The 23003-nt window shown below is 39.0% G+C and overlaps 1 protein-coding gene across 1 annotated transcript in view; it reads left to right on the plus strand.

The window, feature by feature from the left end:
• LOC122739581 (zinc finger protein 420-like) overlaps positions 1–23003 on the plus strand; it is a 63188-nt gene that overhangs the window by 30808 nt on the left and 9377 nt on the right. Inside the window, exons 5-6 of the mRNA XM_043981257.1 lie at positions 17122–17465; positions 18069–18290. Coding sequence (XP_043837192.1) covers positions 17122–17465; positions 18069–18290 — 566 coding nt within the window. The remainder of the gene's footprint in view (positions 1–17121; positions 17466–18068; positions 18291–23003) is intronic.

Raw genomic sequence — 23003 nt, forward strand, 5'->3', positions numbered from 1 at the left:
TCTGAGACCGAATTTGAACTCAGGATGGTGAGTCTTCCTGACTCCAGAGCTGGCACGCTATCCACTGTGCCATCTAGCTGTTCTTTCTGTTAGTACCAATTTAAATATTTACTAATGTCCTGACCAGCCCTGCATCAGATGGACTCTCTCTCCTGGAGATGCAGATGGGAAGGCTAGAGACTGAGTTGGCACAATTTGCCCACTGGCATGTATAAGGAGAAAGAGAAGACAAAGGTTTCCAAACATTAACTAGCTTCAGTTTCAGTGACTCATGTGGAAATAGCTGGACTCCTCTTACAGAAAGTTAAATACAGTACCCTATGATAGATAAGAATATTTTTAAATTCCAGGAATTTACTCTGATCAGAAATGACAACAAAAGGGTGTGAATGATCACATTCCACCTTATTGTGTTCTCTCCTTCCTCACCTGGGAGTCTGCAAGACAACGTGGAATAGAACTAAAGACTCCATCTCCATACTGTCTCCTTCCCTGGGCTGATGCCTGGGTGGGAGAATACAAGGACCACTGATAAGGGCTTTAAACAGCAGGAATAGGCTGGGGGAATGGGGAGGGGAGGTGTTGTGCAAGGTGAGTTTGGGAGAGGGAACATGAAAAGCAGGCTGGTCCTGGAGAAAGGTCTAGAGTTCTTTCTAGCTGCAAGTCTGGTTCCCCTCCAGGGATCATGGTATGGACAATTCCTCCCTAAATATCTTGGTCATAACAGAGAGCCAAATTAAATTTCAGGCCTTCCCCTGACACACCCTCCCCAACCCCCGCCCCCAATTAGAGGCAAATAATCACCTTCTTTTCTGTGCCCAAAGAGCTATAGAACTGTGCATGCCTTTTGATCCAGAAATACCACTGCTAGGTTTATATCCCAAAGACATCCCCCAAAAGAGAAAAAGACCTATTTGTACAAAAATATTTATAGCAGCTCTTTTTGTGGTGGCTAGGAATTGGAAATCGAAGGAATGCCCATCAATTGGGGAATGCCTAAGCAAGCTGTGGTATATGATGGTGATGGAATATGATAGTGATGGAATATTATTGCGCTATAAGAAATAAAAAGTGCATGAACTGATGATGAGTGAGATGAGCAGAACCAGGAGAACATTATACACAGTATCAACAACATTATGTGTTGATCAACTGTGATAGACTTGATTCTTCTCAGCAATACAATGGCCCAAGATAGTTCCAAAGGACTCATGAAGGAAAATGTTCTCTAAATCCAGAAAAAAAAAAAAAAGAGCTGTGGAATCTAGATGCAGATCAAACCATACTATTTTTTTTTTTTGCGGGGCAATGGGGGTTAAGTGACTTGCCCAGGGTCATACAGCTAGTAAGTGTCAAGTGTCTGAGGCCAGATTTGAACCCAGGTACTCCTGAATCCAGGGCCGGTGCTTTATCCACTGCGCCACCTAGCCGCCCCCAAACCATACTATTTTTATTGGGTTTTTTTGTTGTTTTTCTTTTTTGAAGTTTTTCCTTTTTGCTCTGATTCTTCTCTCATAAAATGACTAATGCAAAAATATGTTTAATGTGATTGTACATATATAACCTATATTGGGGCAGCTAGTTGGCGCAGTGGATAAAGCACCAGCCCTGGAGTCAGGAGGACCTGAGTTCGAATCTGGCCTCAGACACTTGACTATTACTAGCTGTGTGACCCTGGGCAAGTCCCTTAACCCTCATTGCCTGCCAAAAAATTAAAAATAAGCTATATAAAAGGGGGCATCAAGGTGGTATAGTGGATAAAGCACTGGCCCTGGAGTCAGGAGTACTTGAGTTCAAATCTGCCCTCAGACATTTTACACTTACTAGCTGTGTGACCCTGGGCAGGTCACTTAATCCCCATGGCCCCACAAAAAAAAAAAAGCTATATCAGTTTACTTTCTGTTTTGGGGACAGGGGAGGGAGGAGAGGAAGGAGGGAGAAAAATTTGAAACTAGAATCTTATAAAAACATTGAAAGAAGTAACAAACAGGGTGATTTCAGAAAGGCCTGGAAAGACTTGTATGAACTGATATATAGTGAAGTGAGCAGAACCAAGAGAACATTGTGCACAGAGACAGCTATATTGTTTGATGAAGAACTATGAAAGACTTAACTATTCTCAACAATACAATTTGGGTTATACATGAATAAGTATGCAAAGTGTTACCATATTTGCCATTTTGTACAAGAACATTTGATCAAAAGGAAAAATGAAAGTGAAAAATAGCGTGCTTCAGTCTGTTCCATCAATATCAGGTTTTTTTGGAGGTAGATAGAATGCTTCTTCATTAGTCCTTTGGAATTGTCTTAGATCATTGTATTGTTGAGAATAGTTAAGTCTTTCATAGTTCTTCATCAAACAATATAGCTGTCTCTGTGCACAATGTTCACCTACATCATGGATCAAATTATTGAACTCTGAGACTTGGGTCTTTAGCAATGGAAGAAAAGTTGAAGATTTCTTCCTGCCTCCCTGAACCCCAATAATCTGCCTAATGATTCCAGGTAGATGGGTGCAAAGTATAATGGGATCCAATTTATGGAGGTTCAAAGTTGAGCTCTAGGCCACAAGTTGGCTCTGTGGCCATTTGACCCATCCTGGAAGAGAGCCAGTCACCTTGTCTTTTCTGCCTCAGATAGTTGGGAATGATGTTCAGATCACCACTTATAAATGCATTCCTTGTTCCAGTACACCCATGCCCTCAACCACAAGTGTCCCATCAGGCTCAGTGTCTGGAGGTGCTGCTCTCAATGATTTTGAGGCATCTTCCCACCTCCTGGTGGACAGGCAAAATGTAATCAGCTTGTAAAGACAGGCTGGAGTCACATGGTGGTAGGCTTTCATCAGGGGAGTTAGTGTTTTATCCTAGGATCAGTTGGAAAGCTACTGAAGCCCTAGAGCAAAATGACCTATGATTTAGGAATATCAATTTGCTAATTGCATAGAGAATGTTTTGCAAAGGAGAAAGACTGCCTGAGTGTCTGTTTCTATCTGCACCTGTGATTTCATCCTAATGGGGAAGTCAAAGTGTGGAGGTTACCTATATTCATAGAGATCGACAACTCCTTTGTAAAGTGTTGTTATTGTCCTAGGCAAACCATGATTCTGGAGAAGATAAGCATGCTACCTCTTTCTGGAGAGTTGGTGGATATAATAAACAGAATGAGACTTAAATTTTTGTATTTGACCAGTGTAGAAATTATTTTGCTGGACTACATGTGTGTTTTACAAAGGTTTTACTTTGTGTTTTCTGTTCAGTGAGGGAGAGGGGAGAAAGGAGAAGAAAAAAGAATTGCTAAAAATAAAAGTAAAATTTTAAATAAAAGCTCTGTACTAATGGTCAAGAACATGCCCAGACCTCCTGAGATAGAATATAAAGTATAAACATAAGGCTTACATAAAGTATAAATATCAAGAAAATAAGTGGAAAAAGTAAATCCAAAGGAATTGAAGTGGTGGGCCAAATGGAGGAGAAGCTTTGAACATTTACACTTTCTTCCCATCCCCATCTACGACAGAGGGTGCTTTTTATCCACACAAGAGGAACTTGGGGAGGAGAACTAAAGTTGGTGGGAAGGCAGGATAGGAGCCTCAACCTTTTGAAGCCATGCAGTGGTCAGGGGGAGTGAAATTAAGAGACTGAGTTGGTCCTATCCATTTTACAGAGAAGGAAACTGAGGTTTAGGGAGAGGAAGCAACGTTGCAAGGATGACACTGAGCGTGTTAGAGCCAGGAATTCAAAAGATCAAATTGTTTCTCACCTTCTACTCCAAGACCAGAGGAGACCAAGACTAGTGGTTGAATTGGCATGCCAGTACTGCAGGGAAATCAAGATGGATTTCCCAGGTGAATCCCTAGAGGCATTAAGCATTCAGAGAAGTAAGATTATATAAAACCTTGTAGTGGTCTCTAATATTTTCCTTTGCATAACTTGGTTCTCCTAGGCTTAGTTTCAGTGTTAATTTGGGGGAAGAATCAAACTTCATTCTTGATTGTGTAGTTTAAGGCTTTCAGAATACAAGCAGTTTTAGGTTGACTCACAGAGATCCCTCTGTTATTTCACTGGGATCCAAGTACACAAAAATTGCATCTGGTATTTACATCATAAAATGATGAAAAAAACCAAGAGTGATTGGGCAGTTTTAGAATCTATTACTAATACCAAAAACATGTATACAGGTGTGTGTATAATATGTATATATATGTGCGTTTTTATATACACATGTGTATTTTCTATACTGTAACGATTGGAATGATGCCACCTGCTGGATACTTACTGTAGAAGAGTTCTGCCCATGAAGCGAAGGTCTTTGAGGGCAAGACCAGGAGTCTTTTCTATGGCGGGAGGAAGTGACGGGGACTAGTGGGAGGAGGAAGGAAGAGACTGGCGCTGACTCTGGGGCTCTTTCCTCTGGACTCTGGCGGAGAAGGGAGCTAGAAATGTGCTCTCCCTTTAATAGATAGGAATCTAGGCCTTTCTCTCTCTCTTTACCAAATTCTTATTCTCCTTAATAAATGCTTAAAAGTCTAACTCTTGCTAAAGCTTATAATTTATTGGCGACCACTCATTAGATATTTTAGACAGTTTAGCTAGAATTTTAGCCTTAACAATACACACATGTATATGTGTAAAATGTAGAGTTGTACAATATGTAGGACACGTACATAGATGCATGCATACATATATACATACATATCCTACAAGGAGATGGAGAGAGGGCAGTTCCTAGCCATGATGTTGTGCCCACTTACAACATTGTGTAAAACAGTTTGGAATAATTAGGGCCCAATGCATAATTCTTCAAATTCTATCATTTTTGTGGGAAAGCTGGGGCACTAATCCACTGTTGGTGGAGTTGTGAAAAGGTCCAACCATTCTGGAGAGGAATTTGGAACTAACTATGCCCAAAGGGCTATAGAACTGTGTTTACCCTTTGATCCAGCAATACCACTGCTAGGTTTATATCCCAAAGACATCCCCAAAAGAGAAAAAGACCTATTTATTTATTTAATTATTTTGTTTGTGGCACAATGAGGGTTAAGTGACTTGCCCAAGGTCACACAGCTAGTAAGTGTCAAGTGTCTGAGGCCAGATTTGAACTCAGGTCTTCCTGAATCCAGGGTCAGTGCTTTATCCACTGTGCCACCTAGATGCCCCCCAAATGAACTCTTAATAGAAATTTGTTTTTATTGGTCATATGCCTTAAAGAAGCTAATTTTTTTGTTGCAATTTTAACACGCTTCTCTTTTGGAAGGATGTTTTATTTTTTTTAATAGTATTTAATTTTTTTTTAATTACAAATAAAGAAAATTTTTAACATTCATTTTTTAAAAATTGAGTTCTAGATTTTTCTCCCACTCTCCCTTCTACTCCCATTTCCCCGCCCTAAGATGGCAAGCAATTTGATAGAGGTTATGTTTATGCAATCATGTAAAACATTTGCATATTAGTCATGTTGTGAAAGAAGAAAATTAGCCTGGGTCTTACGATTTGTACCTTTTGGGGGCAGCTAGGTGGCGCAGTGGATAAAGCACTGGCCTTGGATTCAGGAGCTCTTGAGTTCAAATCCAGCCTCAGACACTTGACACTTAACTAGCTGTGTGACCCTGGGTAAGTCACTTAACCCTCATTGCCCTGCAAAAACAAAAAACAACAAAAAAAAAGATTTGCACCTTTTACCCTTTTATGTTTTCTAGGATGTGTTCATAAATTTGAGGATTTCAGCCTGAACCTTGGAGTCATTTTGGGCGGGGAGGGCCGGGGCAATGAGGGTTAAGTGACTCGCCCAGGGTCACACAGCTAGTAAGTGTCCAGTGTCTGAGGACAGATTTGAACTCAGATCCTTCCGACTCTAGGGCCAGTGCCTTGTCCACTGTGCCACCTAGCTGCCCCCAAGAGTAATTTGTTCCTTAGGTATTCATAGAATCATTATTGAGAATCATCATTTTATCAGGCTCTACCAAGCGTGGAATTCTTTGTGTTTCAGTTCTTATATAAATGGGTGAAACAAAAAGAAAATAGCAAGAAAAAAGCTTCTTCGAGAGTCACAGCCATATTTCTAAGTGGTATGAGGGACCTGAGGCATTCAAAGATCATCATAAGAACAAAGCATTGTCTTTCTGTGGTGATGTCATTTGGGGAAACACTGGTGCCCACTGCTGCAAGGCCGTAGGTATTCTGGAACCGGGATCTGAGATTCTAATCATTAGCTGAATAGTTTGTAGGAAATAATAATCATTAAGAATGTAGTCTGTGCCCAAATGACTAACAAAAACAACAAAAAACATATGATTATCCCAATATATGCAGAAAACCCTTTTGACAAAATCCATTACCAATTCCTATTTAAAACACTAGAAACATATGAATAAATAGAGCATTTCTTAAAATGATAAGTAGTATCTGTCTAAAACCAAGAGCAATTATTATGTGTGATGGGGGTTCCCAGTAAAATCAGGGTTAAAGTGATGTGAGTGAGATTTGCCCTTACCCTTAAAGATAAGTGATTTAACTATGGTTTAATCAGTATTTAACCAGGGGGCGGCTAGCTGGCACAGTGGATAAAGCACCGGCCCTGGATTCAGGAGTTCCTGAGTTCAAATCCGACCTCAGACACTTAACACTTACTAGCTGTGTGACCCTGGGCAAGTCACTTAACCCCATTGCCCTGTTAAAAAAAAATCAGTATTTAACCCACAAGTCAGTTCTTTGACTAAAAGAATGTGACTTAAAGTGCTTTACCTATTTCTTTAGCAGCTGAAATTAATAGTAATATAACAAATAGGAATAGATATTATGTATTATGTTCTTATATATTGTGAACTTATCCCTTGGCCAACACAACATGTCCATTTGTAATATTATTAAATGGTCCATTAGGGACAAAAATAGTATCTCTATGCTGGAGGGACCAATCAGCATTGAAGGTTGTTTAATTTTAGTGAATTGCCCCAAATCGCCCCTACTTTTGTACATTTGGCTGACTGCCAGCCATAATGGGGCAAAATTAAGCTCATGTTTATGATTTTTGGGATGATGCCCATTTGTAAATGTACATTTTCTGTACTATTTGAAATAGACCCAGAAGAGAATATGGGCGGAGTTGTGTCTAAAATTAGTAGGGTATATAAGCATTTAAGCCTTGCTGGGGTATAAAAGCCACCAGATACCTAGGCTCGAGGTTCTTTGGCAGGCTCACCCCTGCCAGAGGCCGGCTTTATTGTGAGACAGGCACCTTTTCTCAATAAACCTATCTTTCTATGGCTTGGAGATTTCGCTGTTTTTCTTTCCTTCATCAGACTTAGAAATTTTCAGGACAGTGAAGATGTCCATGATCACCACCATTATTTAGTTTTGTTGTCGAAATGCATACTAACTATAGCAGTAAGACAAGAAACAGAAATTCAAGGGGTGAACATCAACAGAAAACAGAAGCACTGCTCTTAGAAGATGACACGATGGTAAACTTACATAATCAACCAAAGCTAGTTGAAACAATGAAGAACATTAGCAGAGTTGCAGTTTTTAAAATAAACACACATAATTCATCATTTCTACATACTACCAAGAAATCCAGCAGGAAGAGATGGAAAGAGAAATCTCATTTAAAATAACCTGCAGACAATGTAAAATACTAGAGAATCTACCTACTGTGGTAAAAAATGGAAGTTTTAGCTGAATCACTTGAGCGCGTGCTACTGAAGCAGCTTTTGAAGGACCGCCCTTTTGGGGAGGAGACCGAGAGGAACAGCAGTGCGCCTGCTGCTGCCCGGAGAGGTGGCCAAGCACGCTGCTTCCAGGAAGGCAGTTTAAAAACTGAGAGTGGAACGAAGTTGGCTTTCTCTCTGGCTTTGCAGCTTAGCCTGGGGGCACACTCCTTTGGTGCTTGGCAATTTTGGGATTTGGTGAGTTTTATAATGGAATATAGACTTAAGTTTAGATCTAAGATTATTCATTTGTATTTCTACTTTCCTATTTCCCTAATCGGTATCACCTTTTTGTTGTCTAATTAATTCCCAAACAATAAAAGCTAATCCCTCACTGATTAAAGCTCAGAGGCTTCTTTTTCTTAGTGGTCTGGGAGATATATAAGGGAGAAGTTAAAGGGAGAGTTTAATGCTCGTATATCCAATTTTAAATCTCATACTACCAAGACATACAAAGAACTATATGAAAATAATTACAAAACACTTTTCATGCAAATAAAGACAGATCTAAACAAGTGGATAAATCTACATTGCTCAAGGGTAGGCTAAGCCAATACAATAAAAATGATAATTCTAACTAAATTGATTTACTTATTCAGTGGCAAACTACCAAAGCCTTATTTTATGGAGCTAGAAAAATTAATAAGATTCATCTGGAAGAACAAAAGGTCAAGAATATTGAGGGAATCAGTGGAAAAAAATCTGAAGCAAGGCAGTTCCAGGTTTCCAACTATATTATAAATTACAATCTAGTAATAGCTAAGAAATTAGTGATAGATAAATGGAGTAAATTAGGTAGACAATACATAGTAGTAAGTGACCATAGTAGTCTAATATTTGATATGCCCAAAGATCTAAGTTCTTGGGGCAAGAACTCCTCATTTGACAATTTTTTGAGAAAAATAGAAAGTTTGGTAGAAACTAGGCATAGACCTACATCTCACACCATATAGTAAGATTAAGTGAAAGTGGACACAGAGGGGAATATCATAAGTAAATTAAAGGAGCATGAAAAAATGTATTGACCAAATCTATGGATAAAGGAAAAGGTTATGACCAGGAAAATTACAGGAAATAAAGGAATAATTTTGATCAGATGAAATTAAAATTTTTGTGTACAAACACACATGGATGCACACACACACAATGTGCAGTTAACATTAGAAAAAAGGAAACTGGAAAAATTTGCAAGTTTCTTTAATAAAGATCTGATTTCTTAAATATATAAGGAACTCAGGGCAGCTAGGTGGTGCAGTGGATAAAGCACCAGCCCTAGATTCAGGAGGACCTGAGTTCAAATTCAGTTTCAGACACTTAACACTAGCTGTGTGACCCTGGGCAAGTCACTTAACCCCCATTTGCCCGGAAAAAAATACAAAAACAAACAAACAAACCAAACCAAAAAAAAAAAAAAATATATATATATATATATATATATATATATATATATATATGGAACTAAGCCAAATTTATAAAAATAATGGCCATTCCCCCATTGTTTATTTTTTTTTCCTGTTTGTTTTGTTTTTGCAGGGCAATGAGGGTTAAGTAACTTGCCCAGGGTCACACAGCTAGTGTCAAGTGTATGAGGCTGAATTTGAACTCAGGTCCTCCTGAATCCAGGGCCAGTGCTTTATTCACTGTGCCACCTAGCTGCCCCTTCCCGATTGCTTATTAGTCAAAGGATAAGAACAGCTGTTTTCAGAAGAATAATTCAAAGCTATCAATGGTTATGGGGGGGGGATGCTTTAAATTAGGGAAATGCAAATGAAAACAACTCTGTAAAAAAAAAATAGGGACACTAATACACGGTTGCATTAGTTGGTCCAATCATTCTGGCGAACAATTTAGATCCATACCCAAAAGGCTATAAAACTCCATTCCCTTCCACCCAACAATACCACTACCAGGTCTGTATCCCAAAGAGATCATTAAAAAAAAAAAAAGGAAAAGGACCTACATGTACTAAAATATTTATTGAATCTCTTTTTATGGTGGCAAAAAATTAGAAATTATGGGGATGCCCATCAACTGGAGATTTGATCAACAAGTTCTGGTGTATGACTGTGATGTAATACTATTGTGCTCTAAGAAATGAGCAGCAGGCAGATTTCAGAAAAACTTAGTGAACAGAACCAGGAGTACCTTGTACACAGAAACAATAATAGTAAGGCTGATCGACTGAAAGACTTGGCTACTCTGATCAAGACAGTGATCCAAGACAATTCCAAATGAACAAGGCTATCCCCCTCCAGAAAGAGAACTGATGAACTCTTAATTTCTTTATTTGGGGTGGGAGGGTGTGGGATATGTTTTCCTTTTCAAAGTGGCTAATATAGAAATATGTTTTACATGATTTAAAATGTATAAATTTAAAATGTATAATTGGGGCAGTGGATAAAGCACCGGCCCTGGATTCAGGAGTACCTGAGTTCAAATCTGGCCTCAGACACTTGACACTTGCTAGCTGTGTGACCCTGGGCAAGTCACTTAACCCTCATTGCCCCGCAAAACAAACAAACAAACAAACAAATAAAATGTATAATTGACATCAAATTATGTGCCTTCTCAGGAGTTTGAGGGAGGTAGAGAATTTGGAACTCAAAATGTTTTTAAAAAATATTAAATTTTTTTCTTACATGTACTTGGGAAATATTTAATAAAATAAAAGTATTTAAAAACAAGGCAGCCAGGTGGTGCAGTGGATAGAGCACTGGGCTTGGAATCAAGAAGACTCATCTTCATGAATCAAATCCAGTCTCAGACACTGACTAGTTGTGTAATGCTGGCCAAGTGCCTTAACACTGTTTGCTTGTTTCTCATTTGTAAAATGAGATGGAGAAGGAAATGGGAAATCACTGCAGTAACTGACAAGAAAACCACAAATTAGGTCACAAAGAGCTGGACATGACTGGAACAACTGACCAACAAATATAACTACAAAACAGTAAAACTTAATTTTTTATATTTAGAGAAGAAAATAGTCTAGAATTAGATTAGTCCAATTAAATTATATTTGGTACTTCAGAATAACATTAATCTGTTGGCGAATTGCCCAGGCAACGAATATCCCACAAACATAGCTATATTTGTCACTTTAAAGGAGTCTGATAATGTACTTTCCTTCTCGATTCTCAACTATACAAAAATTTGTGTAGTATGGGCATTAAGTGTTATTTAAAGTTTCATGGAAGTCAACTGTAAATGTCAGAACCAGGAGTTACTTTTTTTACTTTGATAGTTCCTTTTTCACTTAGGTCCTTTTCCTTTACAGGGACCAGATTATTTAAAATTTCTATTAGGTTTTCTGTTAGTTTCAGTATTTTTCCATTGTGATTTTTTAATATTCTCATTTAAAAAAAACATAACTTTATATAGTGGGTACTGATAATTATTTTTATTCTGATTTTCTTGTTTCATCATGTTAATTATATATTTTATAGTTTTGCTTTTCCCCCTTTTAAAAAAATAAGTTGGGGCAGCTAGGTGGCACAGTGGATAGAGTACCAGTCCTGGATTCAGGAGTACCTGAGTTCAAATCCAGCCTCAGACACTTAACACTTACTAGCTGTGTGACCCTGGGCAAGTCACTTAACCCCAATTGCCTCACTAAAAAAAAAAAGTTGGCTAAAGCTTTATCAATTTTGTTAATTTTAAAAAATGTTTTCCCCATTATATGTAAAAAAAATTAACATTCATTTTTTAAAATTTAAATTCCCAATTTTTCCTTCCATCTCCTCACTCCCTCATTGAGACAGCAAGCAATTTGACATAGGTTTTTACATGTGCAGTCATGCAAAACATACTTCCATGTTAGTCATGTTGTAAAAGAAAACACAGCAAAAAAACCCAACAATAATAAGAAGAAAAATAAAGAAAAAATATACTTCAACCTGCATTCAGACTTCATCAGTTCTTTCTCTGGAGATGGATCCCATCTTTCATCATAAGTTCTTAAGAATTGTCTTGGCTCATTGTATTGCTGAGAATAGTCAATTGTCTTTCATAGTTGATCATCATTCAGTATTGCTGTTACTATATACAGTGATCTCCTGGTTCTGCTCACTTTACTCTGTCTCAGTTCACATACATCTTTCCAAGTTTTTTAAGAGCATCCTGCTCTTCATTTCTTACATCAGAGAGGCACTCTATCACAATCATATACAACAGCTTGTTCAGCCCTTCCCCAAATTCCCTCAATTTACAATTCCTTGCCACCACTAAAAGAGCTGGTATAAATATTTGTGTACAGATAGGTCCTTTTCCTTTTTGTTTTTTAATCTCTTTTGGGATACAGACCTAAAAGTAGTATTGCTGGGTCAAAGGGTAGGCATGATTTTATAGCCCCTTGCACATAGATCCAAATTGCTCTTCAGAATGGTTGAATCAGTTCATGACTTCACCAACAGTTAATTAGTATCTCAATTTTCCCACATCCCCTCCAATATTTGTCATTTTCTATTTCTGCCTTATCAGCCAATCTGATAGGTATGAGGTGGTAGCTCTAATTTGCACTTCTCTAATCAACAGTGATTTGGAGCATTTTTTTTCATATGACTATAGATAGCTTTGATTATCTGAAATCTGCCTGTCTAAAAGCTGCCTGTTTATATCCTTTGACCATTTATCAACTGAGGAATGGCTCTTATTTCTATGATTTACTCAGTTCTTCATATATGTTATTCCCTCTTTGAGCCAATTCTGATGAGAGTAAGGTTCACACATTCCCTCCAACCTCCGCAAGGTTCTCTCCATTGTAAAAGCTCTTTCAAGCCTCTTCTATGTCAGATAATTTCTACATCTCCCCTTCATCTTCTCCCAGTGCATTCCTCTTTCTTATCCCTTAATTTTTTTTAAAAGATCATCATCCCATCATATTCAACTCAGACCCGTGCCCTTTGGTTTTTTGTTTGTTTGGTTTTTTTAGTGAGTCATTTGGGGTTAAGTGACTTGCCCAGGGTCACACAGCTAGTAAGTGTTAAGTGTCTGGGGCCGGATTTGAACTCAGGTACTCCTGACTCCAGGGCTGGTGCTCTATCCACTGAGCCACCTAAGCAGCCCCGTCGTGCCCTTTGTCTGTATACACTCCTTCTAACTGCCCTAATACCGAGAAAGTTTTTAGGAGTTACAAGTATCATTTTGCCATGTGAAAATGTAAATAGTTTAACCTTATTGAGTCCCTTAAAATTTCTCTTTCCTGTTTACCTTTTTATGTTTCTCTTAGGTCTTATATCTGAAAGTCAGATTTTCTATTCAGCTCTTGTCTTTTCATCAGGAATACTTTAAAGTCCTCTACTTCATTGAATATCCACTCCCCCTGCCCCAAACCCAAGAATTATTTATACTCAGGTTTGCTGGGTAGGTGATTCTTGGTTTTAATCCTAGCTTTTTTGGCATGGAGCAGAAATTGTACTTATGTCTCAGCTCCTCATAAAGAGGCAAAGACATAGAGCACCAGCCCTGGAGTCAGGAGTACCTGAGTTCAAATCCGGCCTCAGACACTTAACACTTACTAGCTGTGTGACTCTGGGCAAGTCACTTAACCCAAATTGCCTCACTAAAAAAAATAAAATAAAATAAAATAAAGAGGCAAAGACCTACTCCTCTGTATGTGAGAAGGGGCATTGAAATGCCTCTTGTAGTTCTTGCTTTGGTCAGAGGTCACAAAAGGATTGAACTTCATTTTGACCTCAGGGCCACAGCTGAAGAAAAGATCATTATCCACCTGCAAAGAGAGAACTAATGAACTCCAACATTGATTGAAGCTTATACTTTTTTCATTTTTATTATATTTCTTGCTTTTTTTTTTCAAAATGGCTAATATGTTTTGCATGACTTCACAAGTATAATTAATGATATTGCTGGGGGGTGCTCCCTCATCCTACTTTGCACCTGATTTTTTTTTTTTTGTGGGGCAATGGGGGTTAAGTGACTTGCCCAGGGTCACACGGCTAGTAACTATCAACTGTCTGAGGCTGGATTTGAACTCAGGTACTCCGGAATCCAGGGTCGGTGCTTTATCCACTGTGCCACCTAGCCACCCCCTTTTTATAAAGGTTTTATTTCTTTTTTTATGTTTTTATTTTTTGGTGAGGCAATTGGGGTTAAGTGACTTGCCCAGGGTCAGACAGCTAGTAAGTGTCAAGTGTCTAGGGTTGGATTTTGAACTCAGGTCCTCCTGACTCCAGTGCTGATGCTCTATCTACTGCGCCACCTAGCTGCCCCCAGTCTCATCCTTCCTTAACCTGTACACCTTACCAGGATAACCAAAGTAGGACAGAGTAATCAGATAATAACCTGGGAAAATCAGGAAAAACAAGGATGGCAACAGTAACAACAATCAGGGATTTGCTGACTTTTCAAAATTACTTTAATTGTTTAATATGCATTTCTCATATGTAAGTTAGGGAAGCTACTTTAACTACATCCCAGATTTTTAGTATGTTGTCTCATTGTCCTTTCATTTAATGAAATTAACTATTGTATTTGTGACTTTTTTCTTTGATTAACAAATCTTAGGGTCAAGCATTTTAGTCCCCAATTAATAAAAATGTATTCATCAGTTGCCCTTTACTGAATATAACTTGTTGCATTGTAGTGTAGCAAAACATGTATCTAATATTTCTGCTTTTTTGTATTTTTGTTAGTTTTTTTTCCCCTTTCTTCAGTCAGTTTTTTAGTCATGCCCAACTCTTTGTGACCCCAGTTAGGGTTTTCCTAACAGAGATACTGGAGTGGTTTGCCATTTCCTTCTCCAGCTCATTTTACAGAGGAGAGAGACAAATAGGGTTAAATGACTTGTCTAAGATAAAAAAGCCAGTAAGTGTTTGAGGTCAGATTTGAACTTAGGTCTCCCTGACTCCAGGCTCAGCACTCTACAATCCACTAAACCACCTAACTGCTACATTTAATTTTTGTAAAGGGACAATGAGTGCTATTTATATGTATGCTCATTTGTATTTCCATTCAGTTATTGTCAGAGATTTAATACATCTAAATTACCCAATTAAAAAAAATAAAATGTTATTCATGTCTTTTACTTCTTTATTGTTCATTTTTGCTAATTTGTTTCTGACAAAGGTACATAGAAGTAATCAAGTCTTACAGTTTTTCCAGGACCATATGATTATTCTTTCTTATCTGGTCTTGCTTCTATCATCTATACTTTTTTTTCAGTTTAAGTTGGTTTATATATTCAATATGGATAGACTTTGGTATATCCAGAAAATACTCAGTTTTCTACTTAATTGGAATAGCATTTCATTCCTGAGTTTCGCTCATCCCTTCAGCACTGACTTCCCTCTAAAGTATTTTACTCCATGGGGACATACCTCTGAATCAAGGCAAATTTGCTTCTCAAAATAGACAATATAGTCAAATTACAATTTTTTCGTAGTTTAATTTGAAAGTAAAAGATTTTATAATATCAAGGTATAAATTCTACTCTCCAGTTATTTGATGTTAAAATACATCCAAATACTAGCAAAGATTTGGATCAATTTAACATTAATGTGCTTTATAATATAAAAATTATAGCTTAAGCATTTTTCACTCAATATTAAAATTTTTTCTAAGGCCCACATGCAGTTTTATATTCTTCCAAAACCCTTTTTAGAATATAATTTTTCTCATTCATATGAAACATCACACCGCCTATGTCGTTAGAGTAAAAGATACAATGAAATTTTCCTTCAGCAATCTGATATACCTGGATTACATTAGGGAAAGTTTATTGGGGAAAAAAAACAACCTATGTTAATCATTGTTTAAAACAAATGAAGAGGAGTAAAAGGGGTTAACTTATTTCTAAAAATCACTTAATGTAAGAAAGTAACCAGATTTTTGCTTGCTTTTGGGAGGGGGGATAAATCTTTTAGCAGATGAAAGAACACCCCACAATTCTTTGGGGGAAAAATTTCCCTGACCTAGGGAAACAATAAAGAATTAAATACATGTCTGTCACATAAGAGATAAGTAAATTCTTGTATTCTTTAATTTCCATATGTGTGATAGTCATGCACTATTACTAGAAAAGGATGTCAGGAGTGTTTATAAAGACAACATATTTTCAATCATTTTGTCTATCTTATCAAAAATTAATATCCATGTCCAGATTGAATCATACTCTACTTTTTTTTTTTGTTTTGTTTTTTGAGGTTTTTCCCTTTTGTCCTCATTCTTCTTTCATGACTAATGCAGAAATATGTTTAATGTGATTATACATATATAACCTATATTGGACTGCTTGATGTCTTGGGGAGAGGGGAGAGGAGGGAAGGAGAAAAATTTGGAACTAGAAATCTTATAAAAACAAATGATGAAAACTATCTCTACATGTAACTAGAAAATACTTTTATGATAAAAAATAAAAATACATGGTAAAAGTATGAAGTTGTGATATAAAACACATTTAACAGAATACATTTTGTAAATCTGACAGTTTAAGTTCCATGGTGCTATTTTTTGCTCAAGGAATAGGTATTTCCATAGGCAATAAATTTTGCCTCTTCTTTGTTTTTCAAAGTAATATCTCAGAAGAGTAAAGGAAGAGAGATGCCCTTTCCTTCTTTCTGAATTCTTCCTCTTCTCCTCTTTGCAGATGTGGTAGATTATATTTGTGGAAGATGTCTTATACTGAGTTGGTAAATACAATAGATTTGTTGAACTCTTTTTTCTCTATTTTTTGTCATAAGGGATGATTCTTTGAATAGGGAAGGAGGAAGACTATATTTGGAAAGAAAAAGATAATATAAAAACAAACATCAGTAATACTTAAAAAGGCAACTTAGAATTTTGTCACAAAATAAAAGCAACTTCACTGGGCATCTAGGTGGTGCAGTGGATAAAGACCTGAGTTTAAATCCAGTTTCAGACACTTAGCTGTGTGACCCTGGGCAAGTCACTTAACCCTGTTTGCCTCAGTCTCCACCTCTCTAAAATAAGATGGGGAAGGAAATGGCAAACCACTCCAGTATCTTTAACAAGAAAACCCTAAATGGGGTCACTAAGATTTGAACACGACTGAGCAACAACATGCACATACAGTTTGCTGATTCTTTCTCTTCCCTTTTTTTGAAAATTTGGACATTTCTGTTTCTTCTGTTGTTTATCTCCTTCTGTTCATGATCTTGCATATATTACAGTCCATGACTCAGCAATCCCATCTGCCAATTCTTTCAATGCTAAGAGATAAAGATGGGGAAGCTAGGTAGTGCAGTGGATAAGAGTTCTGAGTATGAAGTCAAAGGCCTGAGTTCAAATTCATCTTCAAGTACTTGCTGGCTGTGTGATCCTGGTCAGTCACTTCACCTTGGTCCCCACATCTATAAAATGGGGACTATACCAGCACCTGCTGCCCAGGTTGTCGGGAGGACCACAGGAGAGAATCCCTGTAAAGCACTGGGCATACACAGGCCCATGTCCCCCATCGTCCAGGCCAGATGACCTGCATCCTCCAAGCCCAGCCAGACAGTCCCCAGAGCAGAGAAAACAGAAGCCCAGAAGGGATGGAGAGGCTCTGCCTTGCGGTCCTGGTCACTTCTCCTGCCACCGACCCCCAAACAGGGCCGGCGCCCCCTTGACGTCTCCTGGCTGCCCTGTGCCCACTCGTGTCCTGCTCCTCCGGCTCGCCCAGCCTCCATCTCCTCCACGTGTCTCTGGCAGCCCCGGGGAGGGGAGCGAGCACCACAGACATCTCCCTGACACCTGCGGGTTTTCTTCCTGGGACCCAGCGCTTCCCTTGGCGACCTTCTCCTGGGCCTGGGGAAGGTCCCTGCATACAGGAAGCGTCTAATAAGAGCTGGTGGACTGCTGCTCATTGGCTGCAGTAGGAAGCAGGGGACCGGCTGGAGAGGGCGGGGACGGATTAGGTTTAGAGGAGCCCCCAGGGCCCCTCCCCCCCAGTTCTGGGACTCCTAGAGTCGTGACTGCCAGTAGGCATTGGATCTATGAAGACCAGACAAGAGATAAGGGGAGCAGCAGGGGGCGGGGCGCCAGGTCAGGGGGCGGGGCTTCAAGGCAGAAAGGGCAGGGAAGGGCGGGGCAGGAAGGTTGGGCAGGACTGCATGCCAAGGGGGGAGGGGCCCGACTCCAGGCATGCGCAGAAGTAGCCAAAGCTTCCAGACTACGATTCCCAGAAGGCCTTGTTCACAGCAGGAGCACTTTTCTAAGGGAGGGTGAAATTTCCCTCTGAAGTCACTTACACCTGCTCTTTCTCCTTCTTTTCCTTGTTTTGTTGTGGCAGTTTTCTCTCCTGAGCCGACCAGGGACTGGGCGCGCGGGAACCGACAGCGGGGCCAGGCCCAGCCGGAAGCAGCTTCCCTGATGCTGCTGCTGCTCCGGGCTCTCCTCCTCCTGAAAGTGTCCTGTTTGTCCCGAAGTCAGCGGCCCCTCCCGAGGAGAAGGGGCCATTTCCTTTGGGTCCTCTCCCCCCAGCACTCCCCACCCCCCCAGTGGAGAAGCGGGGGATGTCCAGCCTGACCCCCGCGCTCACGCCCTCCTTTGCTACCCAGGACCTGTGCCCCGTGGGAGGGAGCCCGAGGAGGAGGGGATGGCTCAGGTGCTGCCGGCTCGGGCTGGACAGGTGAGTGGGGGGGCGTCCTTCCTGACCTGTCTTAGCCCAGAGACCCTGGGGGAGTTCCTTTCTCATATGCTATAAGGCTAGAACTTGGGGCCATCAGAGAATCATATAGAGCTAAAAAATATAGAGAGCAACTATTTATCTTCTTCCCACAAAAAAATTATCTTACATTTAGTTTGGTTTTTTTTAACGTTTATTTTTAAATTTTGAGTTCCAAATTATTTGCCTTCCAGTTTTCCCAGAAAGTTTTGCTAATAGTGAGTTTTCTCCAAAAATTTGGATTTTTATCAAACACTGAATTACTATGATCATTTACTCTTTATATTTTGTACCTAATCTGTTCCATTGATCCACCAATATATTTCTTTGCCAGTACCAGATTATTTTGATGATTACTGTGTGTAATTTAAAATTCTAAATGTGAGTTCTAATCTGTCCCCCCCCCCAGTTTTGGGGGGAAATTGACTAAAATCACTGATAAATGAGTTTAGGTTTTTAGGATTTTTTAAGGGTTTATTGAAATATAGTAAAAGAAAGAGAAAGATTGAGAACAGATTTCCTATAACCTGGCAATCCTAACATTCCTAATCTCCCATTTCTCAAATTCTCTGCCACCATGTGATGTCTGGGGCAGGGCCAAAGAGGCCAAGCTCTCTCACCAGTGTCTGCTTCTTCCTTCCTTTTCCCCTCCCAGAAATGGGAGGTTCTTCAAGCTGATTGGCTAGTGTCATTAAAATTCATCGGTTCACTTGACTGGAAGGTGGTCGAGGTTCAAAGTTGTTAGCTTCTGAGAACAGTTACTTTCTTAAGTACCATTAAGTACCAGCCGGATGTGTTCACAATCTAGTAAACCAGTAATCCAGTCAGCAGTCAGTTACCTTATCCAATTCAATCAGTTTAAACCAGTCTCCAGGTGGGCCCCTGAGTATCTGCTAAATCTCATCTATTACATGCCATTATCTTGACACAACTGCTTTTTAATAGAGTTTGAAATCTGTTTCTGTTAAGCTTTATTCCTTCACATTTTAAAATTTATTCTCTTTTTATTATTGACATTTTGTTTTTCCAGATGAGTTTTATTATTTTTTCTGTCTCTATAAAAAATTATTTGGAAGTTTGAATGGCACAGTACCAAATAAGTAAATTTAGACAGAATGTCATTTTTGTTATGTTGGGTTTAGCTTACCCATGAGCAATTAATAGTTCTCCAGTTGTTTAGACTTGTCTTTTTCTGTGTTTACAGTGTTATGTAATTATATTCATATGGTTCCTAGGTATGTCTGGGTAGATAGACTCCCTAGTATTTTATACTGTCTGCAGTTATTATAAATGGAATTTCTTTTTTTTACTGCTGGACTTTGTTGGTAACATATAGCAATGCTGATGAATATGTAGGTTTATTTTATATCTTGCGACTTTGCTAAAGTTCATTGTTTAAGCTTGTTTTCAAACTTATTTTTAGGGTTCTCCCACATAGACCTTCATATTATGCACAAAGTGTTATAGTTTTGTTTCCTTGTTGCCTTATTCTTCTTGTCTTATTACCATAGCCAGCATTTCTAGTACAATAATGAATAAAAGTCTTGATAATGGCCATCCCTGCTTCAACTCTGAGCTCATTGGGAAGATTTCTAGTTTAGCCCCATTACAGATAATGCCTGCCCTTGGTTTATGATAGACACCACTTAGCATTTTAGGAAAAGCTCCATTTATTCCTATGCTTTGTAATGTTTTTAGTTGCAATGGGTGTTGTATTTATTGCCCTCAAGCCAACTAAGCTTGTCTTCTTGAGTTCCCATATTTTCCATAAACACTGGACCTGGGCTATGCAGAAAACCCTGAATGAGTCCAGAAGAACACACATACTTCACCTCCCCCCACACCCCTCCCCAATATAATTTGTTATTCCCACCTTTAGCTGGATTCAGTGTGTTCTTGAGGGTCAAACTGCTGCAAGACAGGCACCAGTCTAAAAGACTGATAAACTGTTTATGCCGCTGGGACCCTTGTAGATGAGCAGACCATCATATCTTCACAATCTAGAAGTTCCCAAGGGAAAAGAATGCAGTACAGCCAAGATTAGAAGGAAAGCAGAAAGCTGAGAAACAATTTTTATAGCCATTGTTTCTGATAGAGGCCTTATTTCTAAAATATAGAGAGGACTGAATCAAATTTACAAGACTACAAGTCATTCCTCAGTTAAGAAATGGTCAAGGGATGTGAACAGGCAGTTTTCAGATGAAGAAATCCAGGCTATTTATTGACATATGAAAAAATGTTCTAGATCACTGTTGATTAGATAAAAACCACCTCACACCTAGCAGATTGGCTAATATGACAAAAAAGGAAAGTAATAAATGTTGGAGAAGATGTGGAAAATTGGAACATTAATACATTGTTGCTGGAGTTGTGAACTGATCCAGCCATTTGGAACTATGTCCAAAAGGCAATGGGGCCATGCATACCCTTTGATCCAGAAATACCACTACTAGGTCTGTATCCCAAAGAGATCATAAAAAAGGCAAAAGGACCCACATGTACAAAAATATTTATAGCTTATTTTTTTATGTGGTGGCAAAGAATTGGAAATTGAGGGGATGCCTGTCAGTTGGGGAATGGCTGAACCAGTTGTGGTATATGAATGTAATGGAATACTATTGTGCTGTAAGAAGTGATGAGCTGGCAGATTTCAGAAAAACTTGGAAAGACTTAAGTGGACTGATGCTGAGTAAAGGCAGTAGAACTAGGAGAACATTGTACATGGTAAAAGCAAATTTGTTATGATGATGAGCTGTGATAGACTTGGCTGTTCTCAGCAACTCAGTGATCTAAGACAGTTCCAAAGGACTCATGATGGATGCTCTCCACATCTAGAAAAAGAACTATGGGATCTGAATGCAGATTGAACCTTACTATTTTTACTTTTGTTGTTGTTTTTTTCTTTCTCAAGGTTTTTCTCTTTTGTTTGATTCTTCTTTCATAACATGGCAAATGTGGAAATATGTTCAGTGATTGTACATACATAACATATCAGATTGCTAGCTGGCATTGGGAGGGGTGTGGGAAGGGAGGGAGAAAAATTTGGAACTCAAAATCTTATAAAAACAAATGTTGAAAACTATCATTACATGTAACTGAAAAAAATACTGTTAAGAGGTTTAAAAACCCAACTTTTACAATGTTAATATGCATTTTAAACAGATCATTGAAATCCTAAATTGATTACTTTGAAGGCTATGATATAAAAGCCCTGATCTTACAAGACAAAAAACTTATTCTTGCAGTTTTAAGCACATTTTGCTGATATCAGATATGGGGTGTCTCATCAAGGAAACACTCTGTGTTCCTCAAAGAAACAAAAGTGGGGGATGTGGTAAAATAGTGGAATTTGGCAGAGGCCCAGGGGTCTGACCTGATTGATTTAGTAGTGTTTGAATTGGGTGTGAATGAGAAACTACTAAGTACCCACTTAAGGTGATTAGATTTTGAGCCACACCCGGCCTTGCCCTGTTAAACCTAGTTTAAACTTGGCCAGCCCTGAGAGGGAGTGTCCTCAGAGGCTGTGGACTGTGTCATCACCAGAGGATAGGTCTCAGCCACACAACTTGAAGGATCTCCCCTTTGGGGGAGGGAGAAAAAAGGTAGGAAAAGGGTCCCTCCACAGGAAGTGGCTCTCTCTCTGGCCTTGGAGAAGCTAGCGCTTTATTTACTGAGCCACCTAGATGCCCCCTTTAATTGTATTTTTATTTGTGTATAATGCTCTGTTGGCTCTGCTTATTTCACACTGATCAGTTAATACATATTTTCTAGTGCTTTTTAGGATTACTCATACTTGTCATTTTGTACTGTTTAATAAGTCTGTTGTATCCCTGTGCTGCTTTTTGCAGCCATTCTTTATGGGTGATAATTCAACATGTTTCCAGTTTTTTTGCTGTCCCCAAAGGGTACTCTTATAAATGTTTTTCTATAAAAGCTCAGTTGTGGTCTTGATCTGATTGTAGAGAAAGGGACAGGCAACATGGTACAATGAAAATAGCTCTGGATTTAGATTTAGAAGGACCTGGGCCTAGAGACAAATAAAAACCAAAAAGACAGAGTTTCTGGGGGATTAATAATCAATTTATGGGGCAGCTAGGTGGCGAAGTGGATAGAGCACCGGCCCTGGATTCAGGAGGACCTGAGTTCAAATCTGGCCTCAGACACTTAACACTTACTAACTGTGTGACCCTGGGCAAGTCACTTAACCCCAATTGCCCTGCAAAAAAAAAATCAATTTTTTAGTAAGGCTGGCCAGCAGTCAATAAATTGATTGTCAGTGGTTTGTCTCAATCATAGACCCCAAGGGAAACCCTGAAATGCCTCAAATTCCACTGACAAGTGAAAATCAACCTTGACTTGTGGACATTTAATGAGGAGGTAGGCTAAAAGTTTTCATCTCCTCCTCCTGAGAACAAAGGTTGATTATGAGACTCAGCCTCCAGCAATCTGGGCAAGGGAAACTGTTTCCATCTGGACCACTCCAGCTGCCTTGTTCCTTTTTGAGCTGGGTCATTCTAAATTCTAGTGGAGGAGATCAAGGACAGGGCTTCCTTTCCCTGGTGAAAGGACTCACTTAGACTGGATTTTGTTTATATTCTAAACAGAAATTAAGTCTCCTAGTTGGGTGATGTACTTACCAAAATCATGATCCTTGAGGGCTAGGAGCAATTTCATCAA

This window comes from Dromiciops gliroides, chromosome 2, assembly GCF_019393635.1.
Source record: "Dromiciops gliroides isolate mDroGli1 chromosome 2, mDroGli1.pri, whole genome shotgun sequence".
NCBI classification, from domain to species: Eukaryota; Metazoa; Chordata; class Mammalia; order Microbiotheria; family Microbiotheriidae; genus Dromiciops; species Dromiciops gliroides.